Source organism: Rhinopithecus roxellana, chromosome 14 (genome assembly GCF_007565055.1).
Source record: "Rhinopithecus roxellana isolate Shanxi Qingling chromosome 14, ASM756505v1, whole genome shotgun sequence".
NCBI classification, from domain to species: domain Eukaryota; kingdom Metazoa; phylum Chordata; class Mammalia; order Primates; family Cercopithecidae; genus Rhinopithecus; species Rhinopithecus roxellana.
This window is the reverse complement of record NC_044562.1, coordinates 11,470,251-11,487,607: the sequence shown is the minus strand read 5'-3', so window position 1 is coordinate 11,487,607 and position 17,357 is coordinate 11,470,251. Positions and strand designations below refer to the sequence as shown.

Here is a 17,357-nt window from a genome sequence, read left to right as displayed (position 1 = left end):
TTTTTTTTAGAGACAGGATCTCACTCTGTTGCCCAAGCTGAAGTGCAGTGGTGCGCTCTTAGCTCACTGCAGGCTTGAACTCCTGGGCTCAAGTGATCCTCCCACCTGGCCTCCCCAAATCCGGAGATTACAGGCATGAGCCACTGTGCCCAGCCCACCCAGCTCTTCATGGGCTACACTGCAGTCAGTGGAATACAGTGTCCCTAGTTCCTGAGCATCTCCAGGAGGGTGCTTTGTTCCTTCCTCCCACGGACATCTCTCATGGCCCCGGCCCTGGGAGAGCAGCCAGGTTCCTTCTGCCTCTTCCCTGGAAGCCCTGTTACCAGGTGTATTAGTTTCCCGGGGTAAATGCTGTAACAGATTAGCATAAACTTGGTGTTAACTGTTGTTAAAACAACAGAACTTTATTCTCTCACAGTTCTGGAGGCCAGAAATCTGAAATTAAGGTGCTGGCAGGGTTGTGCTCCCTCCAGAGGCTTAAGGGGAAGATGGTTGCTGGCCTCTTCCAGTTTCTGTTGGTTGCCAGCTTCCTGCTTGTGGCCGTATCACTCCCATCTGTGCCTCTGCCTTCACATCGCCTTCTCCTCTGGGACTCTGTGTGTCCCTGGATGGGCGTGAATGTGTCTGCCTTCTCTGTCTGTCTCTTGTAAGGACACCAGTTAGTGGATTTAGGGCCTGTGTGGATCATCTGGGATGATCTCTTCAGCTTAAGAGACCTAACTTAATGACATCTGCAAAGACCGCTTTTCCAAATGAGGGAATACCCACAGGTTTGGGGGTTAGGCTGTGGACCTGTGTTTTGGGTGGCACCCCTCAGCTGCCATACTAGGTGTGAGCATCAACCTGTTGTTCAGGAGTAGTATGAAGGGACGCCAGCCTGGTCATTGTCCAAGGGAACCAAGGCTGGGGAGTTGACAGTGTTAGTATGAGCCAGGCAGAATCTGGAACCTGACCCGTGTCCTCTCACTCTTGGTCAGCCCGTCATGGACGCGGCACGGTGGCTCATGCCTGTAATCCCAGCACTGGGACCTCAGGAGTGATGTGGACAGGGCTGGGCCCACTGTCCACAAGATAGCAGCTGGGCGTAGAGGCAGCACAGGCCTCAGGGCACCCCAGCTTGGTCACGGCCACAGAGGTGACACACGCAGAGTTCAGGGCTGACTTCTGACTTTGAGGGGCCATTTCAGAATGGTGCCACATTCCGGCTAGCCATTTTCAAGCCCCCTGGCTACAACCATTTGCCTTGTTTGGTTTCTCTCTGGTGAGGACCAGGCAAAGTGGAAACTTCCATGCCAGGAAGATGAGTCAACGCTTCACGGAGGCTTTCTGCACATTTGAAAACTGGAAGCCTCCTTTTCATTGTGAAATTCCAGCCTGCACATTCTCAGAGCCAGGACTCTGCTTCAACTCATGGTCACACCCACCAGTTGGAAGAGGATGCATTCCTCTGGGGGAGAATGCTGGTAGTGATAAGAGACTCACTGGGACCACATTTCCTAGAGCCTCTGCCCATGGGGCTCTCAAGTTCAAGTTGCAGATGTCCTCTAGCCTGAGAGGTCAAGTCTCAGCTTCGTGTATTCTGAGAAGATGCACTTGGTTGCTTTCAAGGATGGGGACAATGAGTGGCGAACAGCACTGTCGGGGTGGCACGGGGCCATGCCACGCTATGGGTGGGGTTGCACTTCCCAGGGAGACGGCAGGGGTGGGACTGGTCCCCAAATGTCTGGGTTACTAATATGTGTCTGCATGTGTCTGTTGGTGGGGTGGGTGGGGACTAGAAGTATAAAACTTAAATCTGCTTTATACATATAAAGACATATTTGTACCATGTGACCCTGCCCTTTTCTGGCTGAAATTAGTCACACCAGGGGTGGCCATCTGATCTCTGAGCCGGGCCAATCAATTTTCTCTGTCAAGCATCTGAACTGAAAGACACAATGCCACAGCTTCATCCCCGGAGCCCCATGGCCTGGGCTGCCACTTGGAGGCCTCCTGCATTAACCCGCAAGGGGTAGATCTAACAGAGACGCAGGCAGCAGCCAGCCCACTCCGCCGAGACACCCCAACGCAACATCCCCTTTCCTAACACCAGCTCCTGCAGACTTTGGTTGGTTACAACCAGTGGTTCTCAGCTACACAGGACCTACCTGGATAGACCCTTACTGTTATTATTATGGTAAATCATGTATGGTTTGCATGCAAAAGAGTGCTTACCAAGTGCTCTTTAATGAGCATAAAAACCAAAAACCTGTTGTTTGGAAGAAGTGTGAAGGAACGCCAGCCTGGTCACTCACTGTTCAAGGAGACCAAGGCTGGGGAGTTGACAGTGTTAGTGCGAGAGAGGCTGGCTGTGCCCCGCCCCAATGCCCTAGCTGCCCCTCCCCATCCCCAGACCCTACTCACCGTCAGCGGGGCTGAGGCCCCTGGCCGCAGAGATCATGGAAAGCGTGGGGCTGCTGTGCACAGAACGGAGGTAGTGCTCCATGTGGGGGTTCACGTATGGGTGGGGGGCGTTGAAGGGGGACTCCCCAGGGCCAGCTGGGTGTGGGGAAAGCTGGATCAAGGAGATGTCAGAGATGACAGGGCTGCCGCTCAGGGTGGGGGGCCTGCAGAGACAATGGACAGCCGTCTAAGAAGGAGGACACAGAGGGAACCCCACCAAGACCCCAAAACCTACATGGACAGTCCTTGTCTCTCCTGGAAAGACTTTCCAGAACAACCTGCACTTATTATTTGCTACACCGACATCCCCTGGTCATCTGTGAATTAGAGTCCGAACTCTCAAGCATTAGCCAGCGAATGCAGACTGAAAGCTCCATGCTGGTGCGTGCGCCCACTCGCCAGTCCCACGCTGGAGAATGGACCTCGCACCCGCGACTGGACTTGCTGGAGCACGGGCACACCTGGCCGCCCACACGTCACAGTTGCACTGCGGCTTCCCCAGTGCCTCCTCGGGGCTGGGCACAGGCCTGCATGCTAGAAACATGTATGAAAAAGAATATGAAAATACGAATACCACGGGTAAAACGCAAAGAGCTCATACTGCTAACAGGATATGTGAAAAAGACAGGGGGATCAGGAGATGCCCTGCAAGTGGAGAATTTCTGGCTTCAGTTGGATGGTTGGTTGCTGGTGTGACCAGCTCGGCCGCAGGGTCAGGATTCAAGGCGAGTTTTGAAATTGGTGAGCCCCAACTAAAATCGTGGAATATCTCCTCGCCATGGAATTCCTCCTAGCACTAACAAAGCCACCCTTCTCAGATGCCCCAACAGTCAGGTGTGCATTTGGCTTGGTGCCCCTGGCTTGGGCTGGCATGGCCAGGGTCCACCCCCATGTCCCCCAATCTGGCCACCAAGAGTCATGGAATCCACTCAATGTGACCTCGGGCCCTTATGTCAGGTCTGCTGACCTGGGGCCTCTATGCAGCTGCAGGTGTATTTTGAGGTAATCTACTCCAAAACTCTCTCATTAAAGATGAATCAGACTTTACGGTGAAGCAGCTGCGAAACCACAGCTAAGTCACCAGCAACCAGAAACCACAAGATTTCACTTTGATTTCTTCAGTCCATAATTTGACATTGTGCAAAAAGAGAGAGTGTGTTAGAGTCAGACAAACCTGGGTTAGAACCCCAGCCGAATCACGCTGTAACCTCTCCGAGCCTCAGTTTCCTCATCTGCGGAACTCGGATCATAGTAGTGTCTTTTTCATAGGGTTGTCGTGAGGATGAAAGTCCCCAGAACTGTGCCAGAGAAACGGCAGGTAGTCATGAAAGGAGAACTGCTGTTACAGGGTTAGAACCACACTTTGAGGGCTAACCCAGCAGTGCCCAGGAGGCCCTCACAGTTTTCACACTGGATTGTCGCTGGACGTGTGAAAGGGCACTGTTGGAATCGGTTATTTCAGGGACGAAATGATTTGTCTGTTGGCTGAGCAGACCAGAGATAATTACTGATCATGCTCAATAGTGCATGAAAACTGGGCTTACAGTACAGTACAAACCAGGACCCAAACAGGTGTCATCCAGATGTCCTCACATCTGGGTTTCAAAAACTTCCCCCTGGGAGGCTGCTGCGCCGGGCCTGGAGGGAGTCTTCCACGGCCTGGTTGTCTAGCTTCAGCAAATGTGACTGCTCTGCTCATGTAGATCCCACGAACCTGCTTCTGTCTTTTTGCCTACCCCAATCCTTGGCCTCCAATGCCTTCCTGCACCCTATACTGTGGTGGCAAACTCATCCCTGTCAGCCCAGCAGGTGGTACCCTCTCTGAAGCCCCTTTTCTTGGCTCAAGATCCCTTGTCTGTGCTCCCCTAGGGAGCACTGTTCCAGGCTCAAGCTGACAGGTGCATCTGCCAGGTTCCCGGGTTCTGCCTGGGAGCAGGGCATGTCCGAGGCACTTCTGCATGCTCAGCACCTGGCAAGGAACTGGCGCCATGCAGGTGCTCAGAGTTACCTTCAGAATCAGTGACAGCCACATGTCTGTGTGCCAGCCACTGAGCACCATGGGTGGGAGACTGTGGAGTAAGTCACAAGACACAACCTCAAGATGTTCTCACAGCCTGCCTGTAGAGGTGGGTGCCTATGCATGGGAACTGCATGAAATGCGGGGGGCTTAACAGCTTTAGCCTAGGAAGGGGCTGCTATGTGTGCCCGGGAGAGGAGAAGTGGGGCCAGGCTGATGCATCCCTGGTTAAGGGCAGGTCCTGTGGGCTCCGGCCTGTGACTGCAGCAGGATGACACTCACATCCTGCCTTGGGATGTGCAGGTTGTGAAGAGAAGGCACTGGGACATCATCACCTCTGTATGGCTCCTGGGGGCGGACCTGGACTGAAGGATACAAGTTCCGGAAGCCTGAGTGTGGCTCAGCAGAATGTAGGGTGTCTACAGGCTGGGGGAATAGCTGAGGTGCCTCCTGTCCTGACTGCTCAGTCCTCCCCAGACACTCCAGGCAGAGCAGGTTCCCAGAGCTTGCAGGATGCCAGCCAGGGTTTGAGGTCACAGTAGCCTGTGATCAGATGCCGGCGGCCCTAGGTGGCTTTCTTAGGTCCCAGGAATGCCAGCCTCCCTGGCACCAGGGTTGCCCTGTGGGGTGTGCCAACCACAGCTGAGTCCCCCTGCGAAAGTCAGTGATCACGTGGGGATTTCAAGCTACATGGTGAGGCCACACTGCAGGCCCAGTCTGCTCAAGGTGACCAAGATCCCACTGGCCAGGTGAGCCTCCCTTGAGAGGCCTGGAGTGAGGTGTTGTCACGGCCACATGCACACCACTGTCTGGGGCTGCCATGGAGGCAGCTGGGCCTGGAGGTGGCAGGTGGGGCCTGGGTCACACATGGAGGAACTGGGACTTTCGTCTCCACAGTGCAGTCAGTTGCCATGGTTTGGGGAACGTAGACTCCACCTCCCCCTTCCCACCGCGTACATCACCAAGGGAATCAGGAGCCCAGGTATAGCCCAGGGCAGCCTCTTGCTCTCTCAGGCCTTGGGCTCTGTAGGGATGTCCAGGGGTCTCTGCAGGGGCACCTGGACTATATCCTCATGGCAGCCCCCATGAAGTAAGCACCGGTTGTGTGCCCCACAGGTGGGTATGGAAAAATGGCACCAACCACTACACTTGACCACGAGCACACTGCGTCCAGACAGGGGAGTCACTCTCCATGCTGTGTGGCCAGTGAGAGGCAAGCAGGAGGCCTCTCCAGCGAGCCTCACTCCCGGGATTGGACTCCCTAATCCAGGCGCTGCCCGCCCCATCACAGCACCGCTGTCCGGGACTGCCTGTTCCCTTGGTGTGACCAGACAGGAAACCGGGAGAGGCCACTGTCCTACCCCAGAACAGGTTCTATTAGGGGCAGTGGAGAGACAGGCCAGCCCCTACAACAGGTTCAACTCAAAGGTACGGAGCAACCCTTGCTCTTCCCCTGTGCCAGGGAAGGCTGCACTGCCAGACCTGGAAGAGGGGGATCTGAGCCACAGAGCCATCCCCCGGAGACAGATACAAATGGTATGGAGATGCAGCGGGGTGGGGCAGGACACTGCACCGGGCACTGCCTGCCCCCTCAAGGGCGCTGGCTCGCTAATCCTTCCCGCTTAGCTGTGTGGTCTCAGCCAGAATGCTGCTCCTCTCTGGTGCCTCACCAGGGTAGTGTGAAAAGACCAGGGCCGGGCACCTGGTAGGGGCTTTATATACATTAACTCCCTTTCCTTCCCTCCTCAGCAACAAGCCAACTTAGAATATAGAGTGTCTGCTGGCTGGGGAACCCAGGGCACACAGTACCTGAGACAACAGGCCCATTGGCCAACGTAGCCATCAATGACTATCTAGACAGTTCCTCCAGGAAGCTTCCCGAGATGTCTCTTTTGCATAGGGCCAGTAAGATCACAGTCATGCTCTTATCTGACATCTCCCCAGGGTAAGGCTGACTGTATGCCAGCCATCGGTGGGGCACACGCACATATTTCCTTTATGAATTCAAATAAAACATTCACAACACAGGCACTTTATGCCCATCTTGCAGATGAGAACACCCCCAGATAGGCCAGGTCCCTTGGCCAAGGGTGCTCAGATAGCAGGTGGTAGAACCATAACCAACCCAGAGGGGGCTGGGCTGGAGCCCTTGCCTATGCCCTGGCAGGGAAGTGGGTGTTCTTGATGACACTGGTTGGTAGTGAGCAGGGCTCAGGGCGTGGGCAGGATCAGGGAGGGCAGGAGAGCTTTCTCCCCATTGTTTCAGCTCCTTCTCTGTCTCCGGTCTCTACCCCATCCCTACCTGGTCATCACACACAATCCCACCCTGCTCTGGTTGGGAGCTGGAACCCCCCACCCCACTGTGCTGTGATGACCGCTAAGGATCCAGGGGCACACATGTTCCTAGAGGTGGTCATTTTGACAGACCAAACACAGCCAGAGGAATGGGCCAGAACAGGCAGAACTGCCAGCATCACACAACATGTGGGGCCTGAGGGCGCTTCCCAGCAGCCCTGAAACACGCCAGCATTGCCAAACCACACAGCAGGTCCTTCAGGGTCCAGCTCCCCTCTTTCTTGGACAATTGCCCCCATCCCAGGCTGCAGCCGAGGGTCTCATCATGCTGGGTGTTGCCAGTGCTGGTGAACAGACGACCGAGCCACGGAGACTTCACCAGGAAAGGCGACTACTGGTGAAGTCTGAGCCACCGCTTCAGGCCGACCCCAGCAGCAACCTCCCTTTCTTCTTCCATTTCCACACTGCTGTACTGCAGGGACCCAGCCTTGGTGTGAGCCGTGGCCAACCAGGCGTTGAATTCTGACAGCTGGGCAGAGACTCAAAGAGACTACCTTCAGGATGGGAGGAGGAGCCAACTGCATGAGCTCAATTTAAAAGATGGTCACAGTCTCCTACATCACAGATACACATGTGCACACCCTCACACACTCCCATGGCACAATCAACCAGCGGCACAGCCAGCTCTTCTGCAGGACTCAGCTCAGGACACTGTTCCTATGCATTGCCTTCTCCCCTCAGTCCAGCTCTGAGCTCATCTGAGCCACCAGTTGTTCCTTCTTATATTTGTTCACACTCCCAACAGGGCTGTGCCTAATGACCTGTAGGGAGCTCAGAGCCCAGAAGGAAAGAGGCAGACCCATGAAATCAGGTACTTACCGGGCAGTATGATAAGGGCTCCAGCAGAGGCGTGATTCTCTAACTCTGCCTGGAAGTGTGCAGGAAGGCTTCTCAGAGAAGATGACACTAGGGCTGGGTCTTGAGGGATGAACAGGAGTTCACGAGGTAGTGCATTATCAACAAAGGAAGCAGCATGTGCAAAGAAAGGCTGGAGCACAAAGCTGTGGTGTGTGTGTGTGTGTGTGTGTGTGTGTATGAAGGTTATGCCTGAGGGGCAGGGCGCAGCCCACAGAGTGCTTTGGGCTGGGTCTATATTGAACCCACTTCCTTTCTGCTGCTCTGGGCAGGGGACACGTGACCTGAGCCCAGCTGATCAACGTATCCCATATCGCTAGTACTGTGATGAGTTCAGAGATGGGCAGGTGCCCAAGACAGCAGCTTTGGCTAGAGTCTTTGGTTCTCTCTGTCTGCAAGGGTTGCTGAGCTGGTAGCGTGCAAGCCTGGGGCTGCTGGAGGCCACCAGGGGAGAGCCCAAGAAGGAAGATGACACAGAGAACAACAGAGCTGAGAGATGAAGAGACAGTTTCTTGATTTGAGCCCCTCTGCCTAAAGCCAGCATCCTTGGCCTTCTCAGTTATGTAAGCTAAGACATTTGTTTGCTTGCTTAAATCACTTGGAGTTAAGTTTTTACGTTTTAGGGAACTGCCAAGGCCTGTCAAGGCAGGCTTTGCCCCACTCAGCCTCCCACTGCCCAGAATGATCCTGGGCCTGGCACCCTGCAAGGCAGACCCCAGCCATAGCTGCTCGGACCTGTCCATCCACCCACCTGCAGAACAGGAAAGGGTCCCTGGACAGCCTGCCCACAGTGGCCGAGGCTGGAGGGTGCAGCTGGGCATGTCCTTCAGTGTCTGGGCATGAGGCACAGCAGTGGACTCTGGGTAAGTAGGACAACCAATCAAAGCCCCTCCTCCTCGTGTGTGTGTGTGTGTATGTGTGTGCTGTGCACGTGTTAGTGACCAGCGGCAGCAGCAACAAAGAGCAGGAGCCCGGCCTCATGGCTGACTCTGCCGCATGGAGGACACCTGTGCTTCTTCCCGATGCTGGTTCTGGCCTGCTGGCCATGATTGGGTCCTTGCCCCAGGAGGTTGCGGGCAGAGCCAGGAAAGGCCTCTCCTTAGCAGGATCATTCCTCTTCCCTCTTTCCTTCCCTCCCTAGTGGGAGATCCCTGGCAAAGCCCTTGGATGGGACTTCAGGACCAGGCCCAAGGGTCAGCATGGTGGCGAGGAGAAGTAAGGAAGAATGGAAGTGAGGAAGAGGGGAAAAGGGAGAACGACAAATTAGGCTGAGGTGTCACTGGACGGCTGCTGTGTTAACCCTGTGGATACTGCCACAGGGACGCTGCTGCTGCTGACAAAGTCGTCAGCATTTGCAGAACACCTACTATGTGCAATACATCCAGCAAGCCTGCAAGGCAGATTTCATTATCTCCATTTTACAGACCAGGAAACCGAGACTCAAGGAAGTCATGCGACTTGCCCACAGCTGCAGAGCTACAGGTGGCAGAGCCGGAGTAGAAGGCCAGCCTCTCTGCCTCTGTGAAGTCGGATCGGGCACACTGACATCTCTAATGGTCTGCCCAGATGCAGGCTGGTGCTGGCTCCGCCCTTGCTGTCTCAGTTCTCGAGAAGGTTGGCTTGGTGGTCCCCTGGCAGGCATAACTTCAGCTGGTCCCCAAGGTGATTCTGGGGCAGTGCAGGCTGAAGGGGCAACTCCCACTGGTAAGCAGAACCTGGACCCTGAAGTCACAGATCTGGGTCTGAATCATGGCTTTGGTGCGGTTGCAGCCTCAGTGCTATGTGCCCTGAGCCTCAGGATCCCTTGCCTGCAGGTGGGGCAGCTGTGAGGTAGGATGAGCCAAGCATGGAAAGCATGCAGTGTAGCACCAGGCACTTAGTAGGTGCTCAATTAGTGCTCACCCCTGTCATCTAGCAGATGAGCAAATGCAAGCAGCTCAGAGAGTGGGGTAGACCCAGTCCATACCTTTCAGCATCAAATCCTAGGACCCTTTCCCATTTGCTGCCATGAGATTTTTGGTGGGAGACAAAAGAAGAGGTCAAGGTAATGAGCACCCTGTACAGCCATGTGTCACTCAGCATGCAGCTGGCTGGGCCTAAGTGAGCATGCCAGACCCTCAGAGTGGGTGCTCCTCTGGGAGCGAGAATGACAGGGGATGTGTACCTGGAGGGTGTGTAGCTTCTGCCTGAGAAACAAGTAAGACTTTGAGGGCTGGGGAGAAGGGAGGGCGTCTGGCTTGAGCACCGCCTAAGCCAAGGTGCGGGGGCAAGAACCAGCGTGTTCCTCAAGGTGTGAGAGAAAGGGAAGGAAGTGCAGGGATTGGGGCCCCCACGCCCCAGCCTTGGTGCCTGCTTGGAGAAGCTGAACAATGTGGAGCTGAGGGCTGCTGACTCACCCAGACTCAGCACCAGCCATCAGGGCGGTTGGAGCCAGAGGAGGAGCCCACCCTTGGCATGCCAGAGATGGCTTTGCTCTGAGATCTGTGCTGGTCAGTGGGGCCAGACACAGGCAGGAACAGGTCCTTCGTGTCCCATTTAACAGACAACACTGCTGAGTCCCAAAGCACCAGTGGCATGGCCATGGTGAGGCCAGCGGCAGCAGCAGGTGGGAACACAGGGACCCAGGTGCCCCCAGACTGGTTCAAGGGCTGTTGCTGATGAAGAGAAAAGGAGGTCCATTCAGTTGGGGGTATGAGCCTACAAACCTCACCACGTGCCTGCTTCTCGGGGTGATTTATGACCTCAGTGGCAGCAGGTGAGGGGCCACAATCCCATGTGGCCAGGGCCTGCCTCTTCCCTCTGTGTCCTGTACGCCACTCTCTGGTCCTTGGCACAGGCCATGCTTGCCCCTCACAGCTTTGCCCATTGATGTCTGCACCTCCAGTCATGCCCTTTCCCTCTTTATCCCTTACCCCAGTTAACCCCTGTTCTCCTCCCAGAGGTGCCAGCTCAGGGACCTCTCACCCAAGGCACTCCCTAGCCCCAGGTCAAGGTCAGGATCCTCCTGCGGTGCTTCTGTGTTCGGTGGCTCCTTCCCCTGACCTGGTCAGGATGCTCCTGTTGTGCTTCTGTGTTAGGTGGCTCCTTCCCCTGACCTGAGCACGTCCATCTCAGCTGATGACCAGATGTCCTCAGCTGCGAGCTCACGCATGCCCTGTCTCCTGTATCTGTTTCTGTTCACTCGCTGGCCCTGCACCTGGCCCCACACCTGGCCCTGCACATGCCAGGGACATAGAGCATGCTCAAATACGTGTCTGTTGAATGAAGGAATGAATGAATGAATGAACAAAGCAGAGAGTGTGTCCAGGGAAGAGCACAGACACTACTGCGGAAGATGTGGGTCCCAGCTCAGCTCAGCTCACTCCCGCCTGGCAGCATGCATGTGCCCTCACTGAACGGTTATAATAGTGATCTTACAAATCTGTCTGAGGAGCAGAGGGAAGGCATGTGGGGGGCTCATGAGATCTCCCAGAGATATGTCCATGTTGTGCCCCCAGAACCTGTGAATGAGAACTTACTGGGGAAAGGGACTGGGCAGATGTGGTTGAGGCAAGGATTTGGAGATGAGGAGATTATGGGTTACCTGGGTGGGCCCTACATGCCATCATGGGGTCTTTTTAAGACAGCAGAGTAAGATCTGAGACACAGAAGATGAGATGGCCATGCGACAGGGAGACAGAGACTACAGGGACATGGCCAGGAGACGAGGAACGCTGGCAGCACCAGAAGCTGGGAGAGGCAAGGATGGAGTCTCCCCTGGGGGCCTCTGAGGGCGCACGGCCTGGTGACACCTCGATCTTGGTCCAGTGATACTGATTTTGGACTTCTGACCTCCAAAACTGAGAGAACACCTTCTATTGTTTGAAGCCACTGAGTTTGTGGTACTGTGTTTACAGCAGCCCCAGGAAATGAACTTGTCATGGAAAATGTGTTGCATTGGCCTAGAGTCGGCCCTAGGGAGGTGGCAGTCATCACCATTATTGTTGCCATCATTCTTCTGAGACTAAACTCTTAGCAGGGCTCCTATATTATTGCTAGGAATAACCCAAGTTCCAGTAGATGCTCCCTTTGAGGCAGGCTGGCAGGGAAGGGGAACTCCTATGTTGGGGTGGAGGAAGGTGTCTGAGCCCTGCGTTCCTACACCCATGTGTACAGGGCTCTGGAGCAGGCTTTCCCACCCACTGCCTGGATTTCATGGTCACTGATTCCGCATAGCCAGAATCCACCCAGCACACAGCCCCGGCATGCCATTTCCTCCTGCCTCGGAACCGCTGGCTTGCGTATACCAGCCCTGCCTTTGGACCAAGATGCCTACCACCCACCAGGATCACAGGGCCATGGGTGGGGCCCACGGAGCTCCAGGGTGGAGAAGCTGGGACCTTTTTGCTGTTGCTGAGCTGCTCAGGACCAGGTGCCCACTTTCTCAGAAATGCTGGGCAGGCGTCCTCAGGGCCCACTGACCTGCTGGAAAGGAAGCTGGAGCCCCCAAAGCTCGCCTTGCATCTCTTCCTCCCCAAACTGGAACTTCGTACTGCCAGGACAGGGCGTGCATGTGTCTGCTCTCCCAGGGCCTCCCTGTAGAGCAAGGCCAGCTCCTGCCACCCTCGGCTCTACTGACAAATAGAAACAGAGCTCTGGAACGCTCCTCTGCATGGAATTCAATCTCCTCCCCAGGGTTTTCGTTTGTTGGTTTGGGTTTTGTTGTTTTGTTTTGTAGGTGAAACTGTACATTGGCAAGCTTGCTTACCGTTTCCCATACATTTGTTTAAAAAGTTCTAGAAATCAAGTCCTTTCCAAAAAGTATTAAGGGGATTTGCATTTTTAAAGAGCCGTACAGCAAATTCTTTTGGAAAACAATGGAAAACTGTCCCTTCCTCAAACCGAAGCGCAGCCTATGTCTTTTTGTCAGTCTGCACTCTCCTGTGTGTCTGGTGGCAGTCTGTCCTCATGGGGAGGCTCTGCGCACGGGAGCTGAGGCCACAGTGTCCAGACGTTCATTGCTGATATGTGTCTGGGTCCATACATCACTCTCCCCGATCAGCCGATGTTTACTAAGCATGGGCCTCTGATGGCACTGATGGTGGGGAGCTGGGGGTCTGAGGCAGACTTGGCCGGGGCCCCGCATGTACCCAGGTAGTAAGGGAGCAGATGGTTGCAAACCTGACTGACAAGTGTTATGCTCCACATTCCCAAGGTCTACTGTGAATCCACAAGTGCACAGATCTCAGCAGACCATTGAGTGCCCATGAAGCCATGGTGATGGTAAGACAGGCTGCTGCTGCTTGGCAGGCACTCCCAAGACCAGCCACGAGCTCAGGAAATCATGGGCCCTCAATCCCATAGTACACATTGGTGCTTTGGCCAAATCACCATGCCAGGACCTCTGGGGTCACAGAGAGAGAACGGACACTGACTACAGGCTTCTAACAGTACACAGGGTGCTAGAGCAGGGAGAGGGGTGGGAGGAGAAGAATTCACCCACTCTGCTGGTGCAATCTGAGAGGTCTTCCTGCAGGAGGTGGCATCTGAACAATGCCCAGACTCTTACAAGAGAATGGAATGGAGGTGGTGAGTAGTATAGGCCTGGTGTTCTGAGATGGGAGAAGAGCTGACCAAGGGCATGTTGTACTGGGGAACAGCCACCATAGTCCAGAGGCTGAAGGTCTGACCAGACATCTGGGTGTGAGGAGAACATGTAGGGAAAACCGTAGTAGAAATGTCGGTAACCTACCTGAGCTACTTTACAATGGGAACTTCTCTTCATCCAAACCTGCCATCAAGGGAGTGAAGAGAACAGGCACAAACTGGGAGAGGATATTCACAGCACACATTGCTAACCACAGAAGGAGTAACCTCAGTGCTGCAAAATACTTATTCAAATATGGGAAAAAGACGACCTCATAGAATAATGGGCAAAATAGCCAAACAGGCATTTCCCAAGAAGGAAACATTAGTGGCCAATAAGCATGTGAACGAACACTCAAGGTTCATTAGTAATAAGGGAAACAGAAAATTAAAATCACAGAAAAAAGTCATCTTGGCAAAATTTAAAACGTAGAGGCTATCACCTCCAAAGTGATGGGCAAGGATATCGCAAGGATACGGGGCGAGGCCAGCTCTCAAACTCTGCTGGTGGGAATGAGTGTTGGCAAAACCAGCGGGCGAAGTCTGGCAACGTCTAGGAGGATGAGAACATGAATCCCCTGTGACTCAGCATTTCCATTCCCAGACATGCATTTACTTTAAATAACCCCACACTTGGGGCCCTGAGGATGGCATAAAAGTGTTTCTGCAGTCATGTTCAAATGAGCAAAAACAGACACATCCCAAATGCCAGTTAACAGACTGCTTCAGAGCAGCCCAAACGAATGAAGAGCTCCACATATTAGCGGGAGAATCTTCAGAACAACGCGGAGTGCGAAAGCAAGTTCCCAAAGAATACCTCCGCAATGACTCCATGTATAAAAAGCACGACAAAGCAAAACGAATTAATATATTGTTAGGGGAGTCAGACACAAGGTCAAACTGTCATAGATGTGAGGGGTGATAAACTCCGAATCCCAAAGAATGGTAGGGTGGGGAGGACCTGAGGCAGGAGAATGGGGAGCACACGGGACCTCAAATGTGCTGGCACGTCCCCAGTCCTTAGAGTGAGCAGGGGATAGAGTAAGGGTGTATATGTCATAATTACTCAGATATCTTAAACATGCTTTTGTTGTTCTTTTTTTTTTTTCTTTTCTGAGACGGAGCTTCGCTCTTGTTGTCCAGGCTGCAGTGCAATGGCACCATCTCAGCTCACTGCAACTTCCGCCTCCTGGGTTTAAGTGGTTCTTCTGCCTCAGCCTCATCAGTAGCTGGGATTATAGGTGCTCACCACCATGCCCAGCTAATTTTTGTATTTTTAGTAGAGACGGGGTTTCGCCATGTTGGCCAGGCTGGTCTCAAACTCCCGACCTCAGGTGATCCCCCTGCCTCAGCCTCCCAAAGTACTGGGATTATAGGCGTGAGCCACCACACCCAGCCACTTTTGTTGTTCTTTTGTGTGTTTTCAATAATTAATAAGACCAATTTGGTTTTTGAAAAAGGATGGCTGGGTAGAAGTAGTCTCCGGTTTAAGTTGGCTGAGTGGATAGGGATTCTGGGAGCAGGACGGCTGCAGGGCTGGTGCTGGTGGGGAACTCAGGGCTGGTGGTGGTGGTGAACGTGTGTGACTGCTGGAAAGCATCTGGGACTCAGTCGTCTACATGATTACTCCATGGGCCCTCTTGGCCACAACATCTATCTGTTGTCCAGGCTCCCTCCAGGCCATCCCTAGCCCCGTCTGCAACAGACACCATCCCATACATTCGACCTGCACTCACCCCATTCCCATTACAGATCCGGACACCACACCAGACCTGGCCAGCTTTCAGCTGTCACTCCCTAGGCAGAGCCGTAATAAAGAAATCACTGTTTTCAGTTGACAAAGAGCAGATTTCTTACTAAGTAAACACTGATGTTTTGGTAGGGAAATTAAGTTATAAAATTGTGCCTACAAAGGAGGTAATACAGATGGACTTGGTTACAATCTAGCCACACGGTCCACAACAGTTGATTCATTCACTCACCCTTTATCAGCTTTCCCCGGGGAGCAGAATAAGAAGGTTATCAGCTTTTGCAAACAGAAAACTCAAAAAGCATAAAAGATAAGAGGGGATTATCAGGGAGACGTTTTTCCTAGCAAAGTGAAGACTTTGGTGGAGCAGGGTAGGGAGGGGAGGAATGAGGTGCGGGGCCTGGAGGAAGCCTTGGGTTTGCTCCTTCTGTCCAGTGGAACCAGGAATGTGTCTGGGTCCGGGGAGGAGGCCCTGGGGGAGTTGGTCCTGCTTAGGCCCTCTCCAGGTGAACTGCGCCACTGACCTCCGAGTACATGGGGCCTTTGTCTGTAACAGAAGCCGCCCTTGGCTGAGCACTGCTGAACCGAATCTTCCAGAAAGTCAAGGGTTTAAAGCCATGGGTGGGAAGAAGGAAATAGGAGAGTAAGATGTGCAGTCTTGGGAGTGGGGGTTGGCGGGGAGGCCTTCGTTAGTGGGAGAGATTTCATTATATTTTGCTAGAGGCCTGGGTTTTCGCGATGAGAAAGGGCCTGGGTGGCCGGCAGGCTAGATAGAAACTCCTCCACAGTGACATTCTTAAAGTCTGGCCCAGCCTGCCAAAGTGGCGTGTGGAATTTCCTTTCCTGGATGCCTGTCAAAACTAGCTGGTGAATCCTGAGCAGCTCAGATATATCTGTTCTTAGAGGTGGGTATGCTGCTAATTTTTACCAAGCCTTCATGAGAATGTGCTTTGAGAAGATTCCCCTCCTTAGTGGCACTGGTGTCTGCCTGGAAGTGGAGGCCCCTCACTGGAACAGGGCAACCCTAAGAAGGTGGTGGGGCCCTTGGTGGGTGGGGCTGGGGAAAGGCTGGGAGGTGGGGGGAGGCTTTCATGCCTCCCTGCTGATAAATGCTTTCTGTTCCTGTATTCCTGGTGCTCTGGGCTCCCCATACCCCTCTTCCAGCATACCACTCTGTCATTTTGCCCAGTTTCTGCCCTCTCCCCAACCAAGGGCCCCACCACCTTCTTAGGGTGGCCCTGTTCCAGTGAGGGGCCTCCACTTCCAGGCAGGACACCAGTGCCACTAAGGAGGGGAATCTTCTCAAAGCACATTCTCATGGGGTCTATGTGGGCAGCAAGACTGTGCCTCCTGGAGGTGAAAGGGGCATGAAGTTTGAGAAATTAGTGGGTGCAATGCACACTATTCAGGTGATGGATACTGTAAAAGTCCTGACTTCACCACTACAAAACTTATGCATGTCACAAAATTGGACTTGCATCCCATACATTTATACAAATAAAAATTCTATTAAAAAAGACTGTGCCTCCTTGGGTCCACATCCCCACTGCCTGACATGAGGCTGGCACACATGGTCCCTGGGTGAGTGTCCTCAGAGGAACGAGTACTAAGAACATATCCCACTGAGTTAAGCAACTCTGAACTCTTGCTACTTTGTTTGGGCAACACAGGCCAAGTGTACATTTCTGAGGTGCAGCCCTGGAAGGAGAGGATTGAGGGATGGGGCTCCTGACATGTCCAGCACACTTCTTGATGGGCACCAGACATGCCATCAATGCTGCAGTGCTGGCTGCAGTGAGAGAAGCTTGAGGGCAGCAGCAATTTCTGACCTTTTCAAGCAGTGCCTCAGGAGCAGGGCACTGCTCACATTTTCCCTCAACACATCTTGACTCGGGCTGGCAGGAGTGGCCTCAAGTGACAGCACTTGGGGTGCAATAAATCCAGCAACAATGAGTTAGGCTGAATAAATGAATGCATCTGGCAGTGGCATCAGCTTCCACTGAGTAGATAATCTGAACATGCACAGTCTAAGAGGACTCCTTCCCTCAAAGGCCAATCCACCCCACCAATGCCTAAAACTTTACTGTTAGTGAATAATTCCTTTGGGTTGATTACTGTTCTGTTTCCATGTCTGCAGACAGAAGCAACACACTGCAGCCCTGAGAACCGTGGCGAGACTCTCTTTCCTCTCTGAGGACAATCACGGCATAGGGAAGAGCTCTGGCTTGGTGGGATCTCATAAGCTGAGCAATCTTGGGGAGTTCTTAAATTCTGGGAATGCCCAGTTCTCTCCTCTATGGATCGAGGAGAAAA

The 17,357-nt window shown here is 53.6% G+C and overlaps 1 protein-coding gene across 1 annotated transcript in view; it reads right to left on the bottom strand.

Moving 5' to 3' along the window:
- The window catches only part of GLI2 (GLI family zinc finger 2), a 259,657-nt gene that overhangs the window by 39,338 nt on the left and 202,962 nt on the right, over positions 1-17,357 (bottom strand). The window contains exon 4 of the mRNA XM_010376433.2: positions 2,404-2,606. Within this exon, the coding sequence (XP_010374735.1) occupies positions 2,404-2,606 (203 nt within the window). The remainder of the gene's footprint in view (positions 1-2,403; positions 2,607-17,357) is intronic.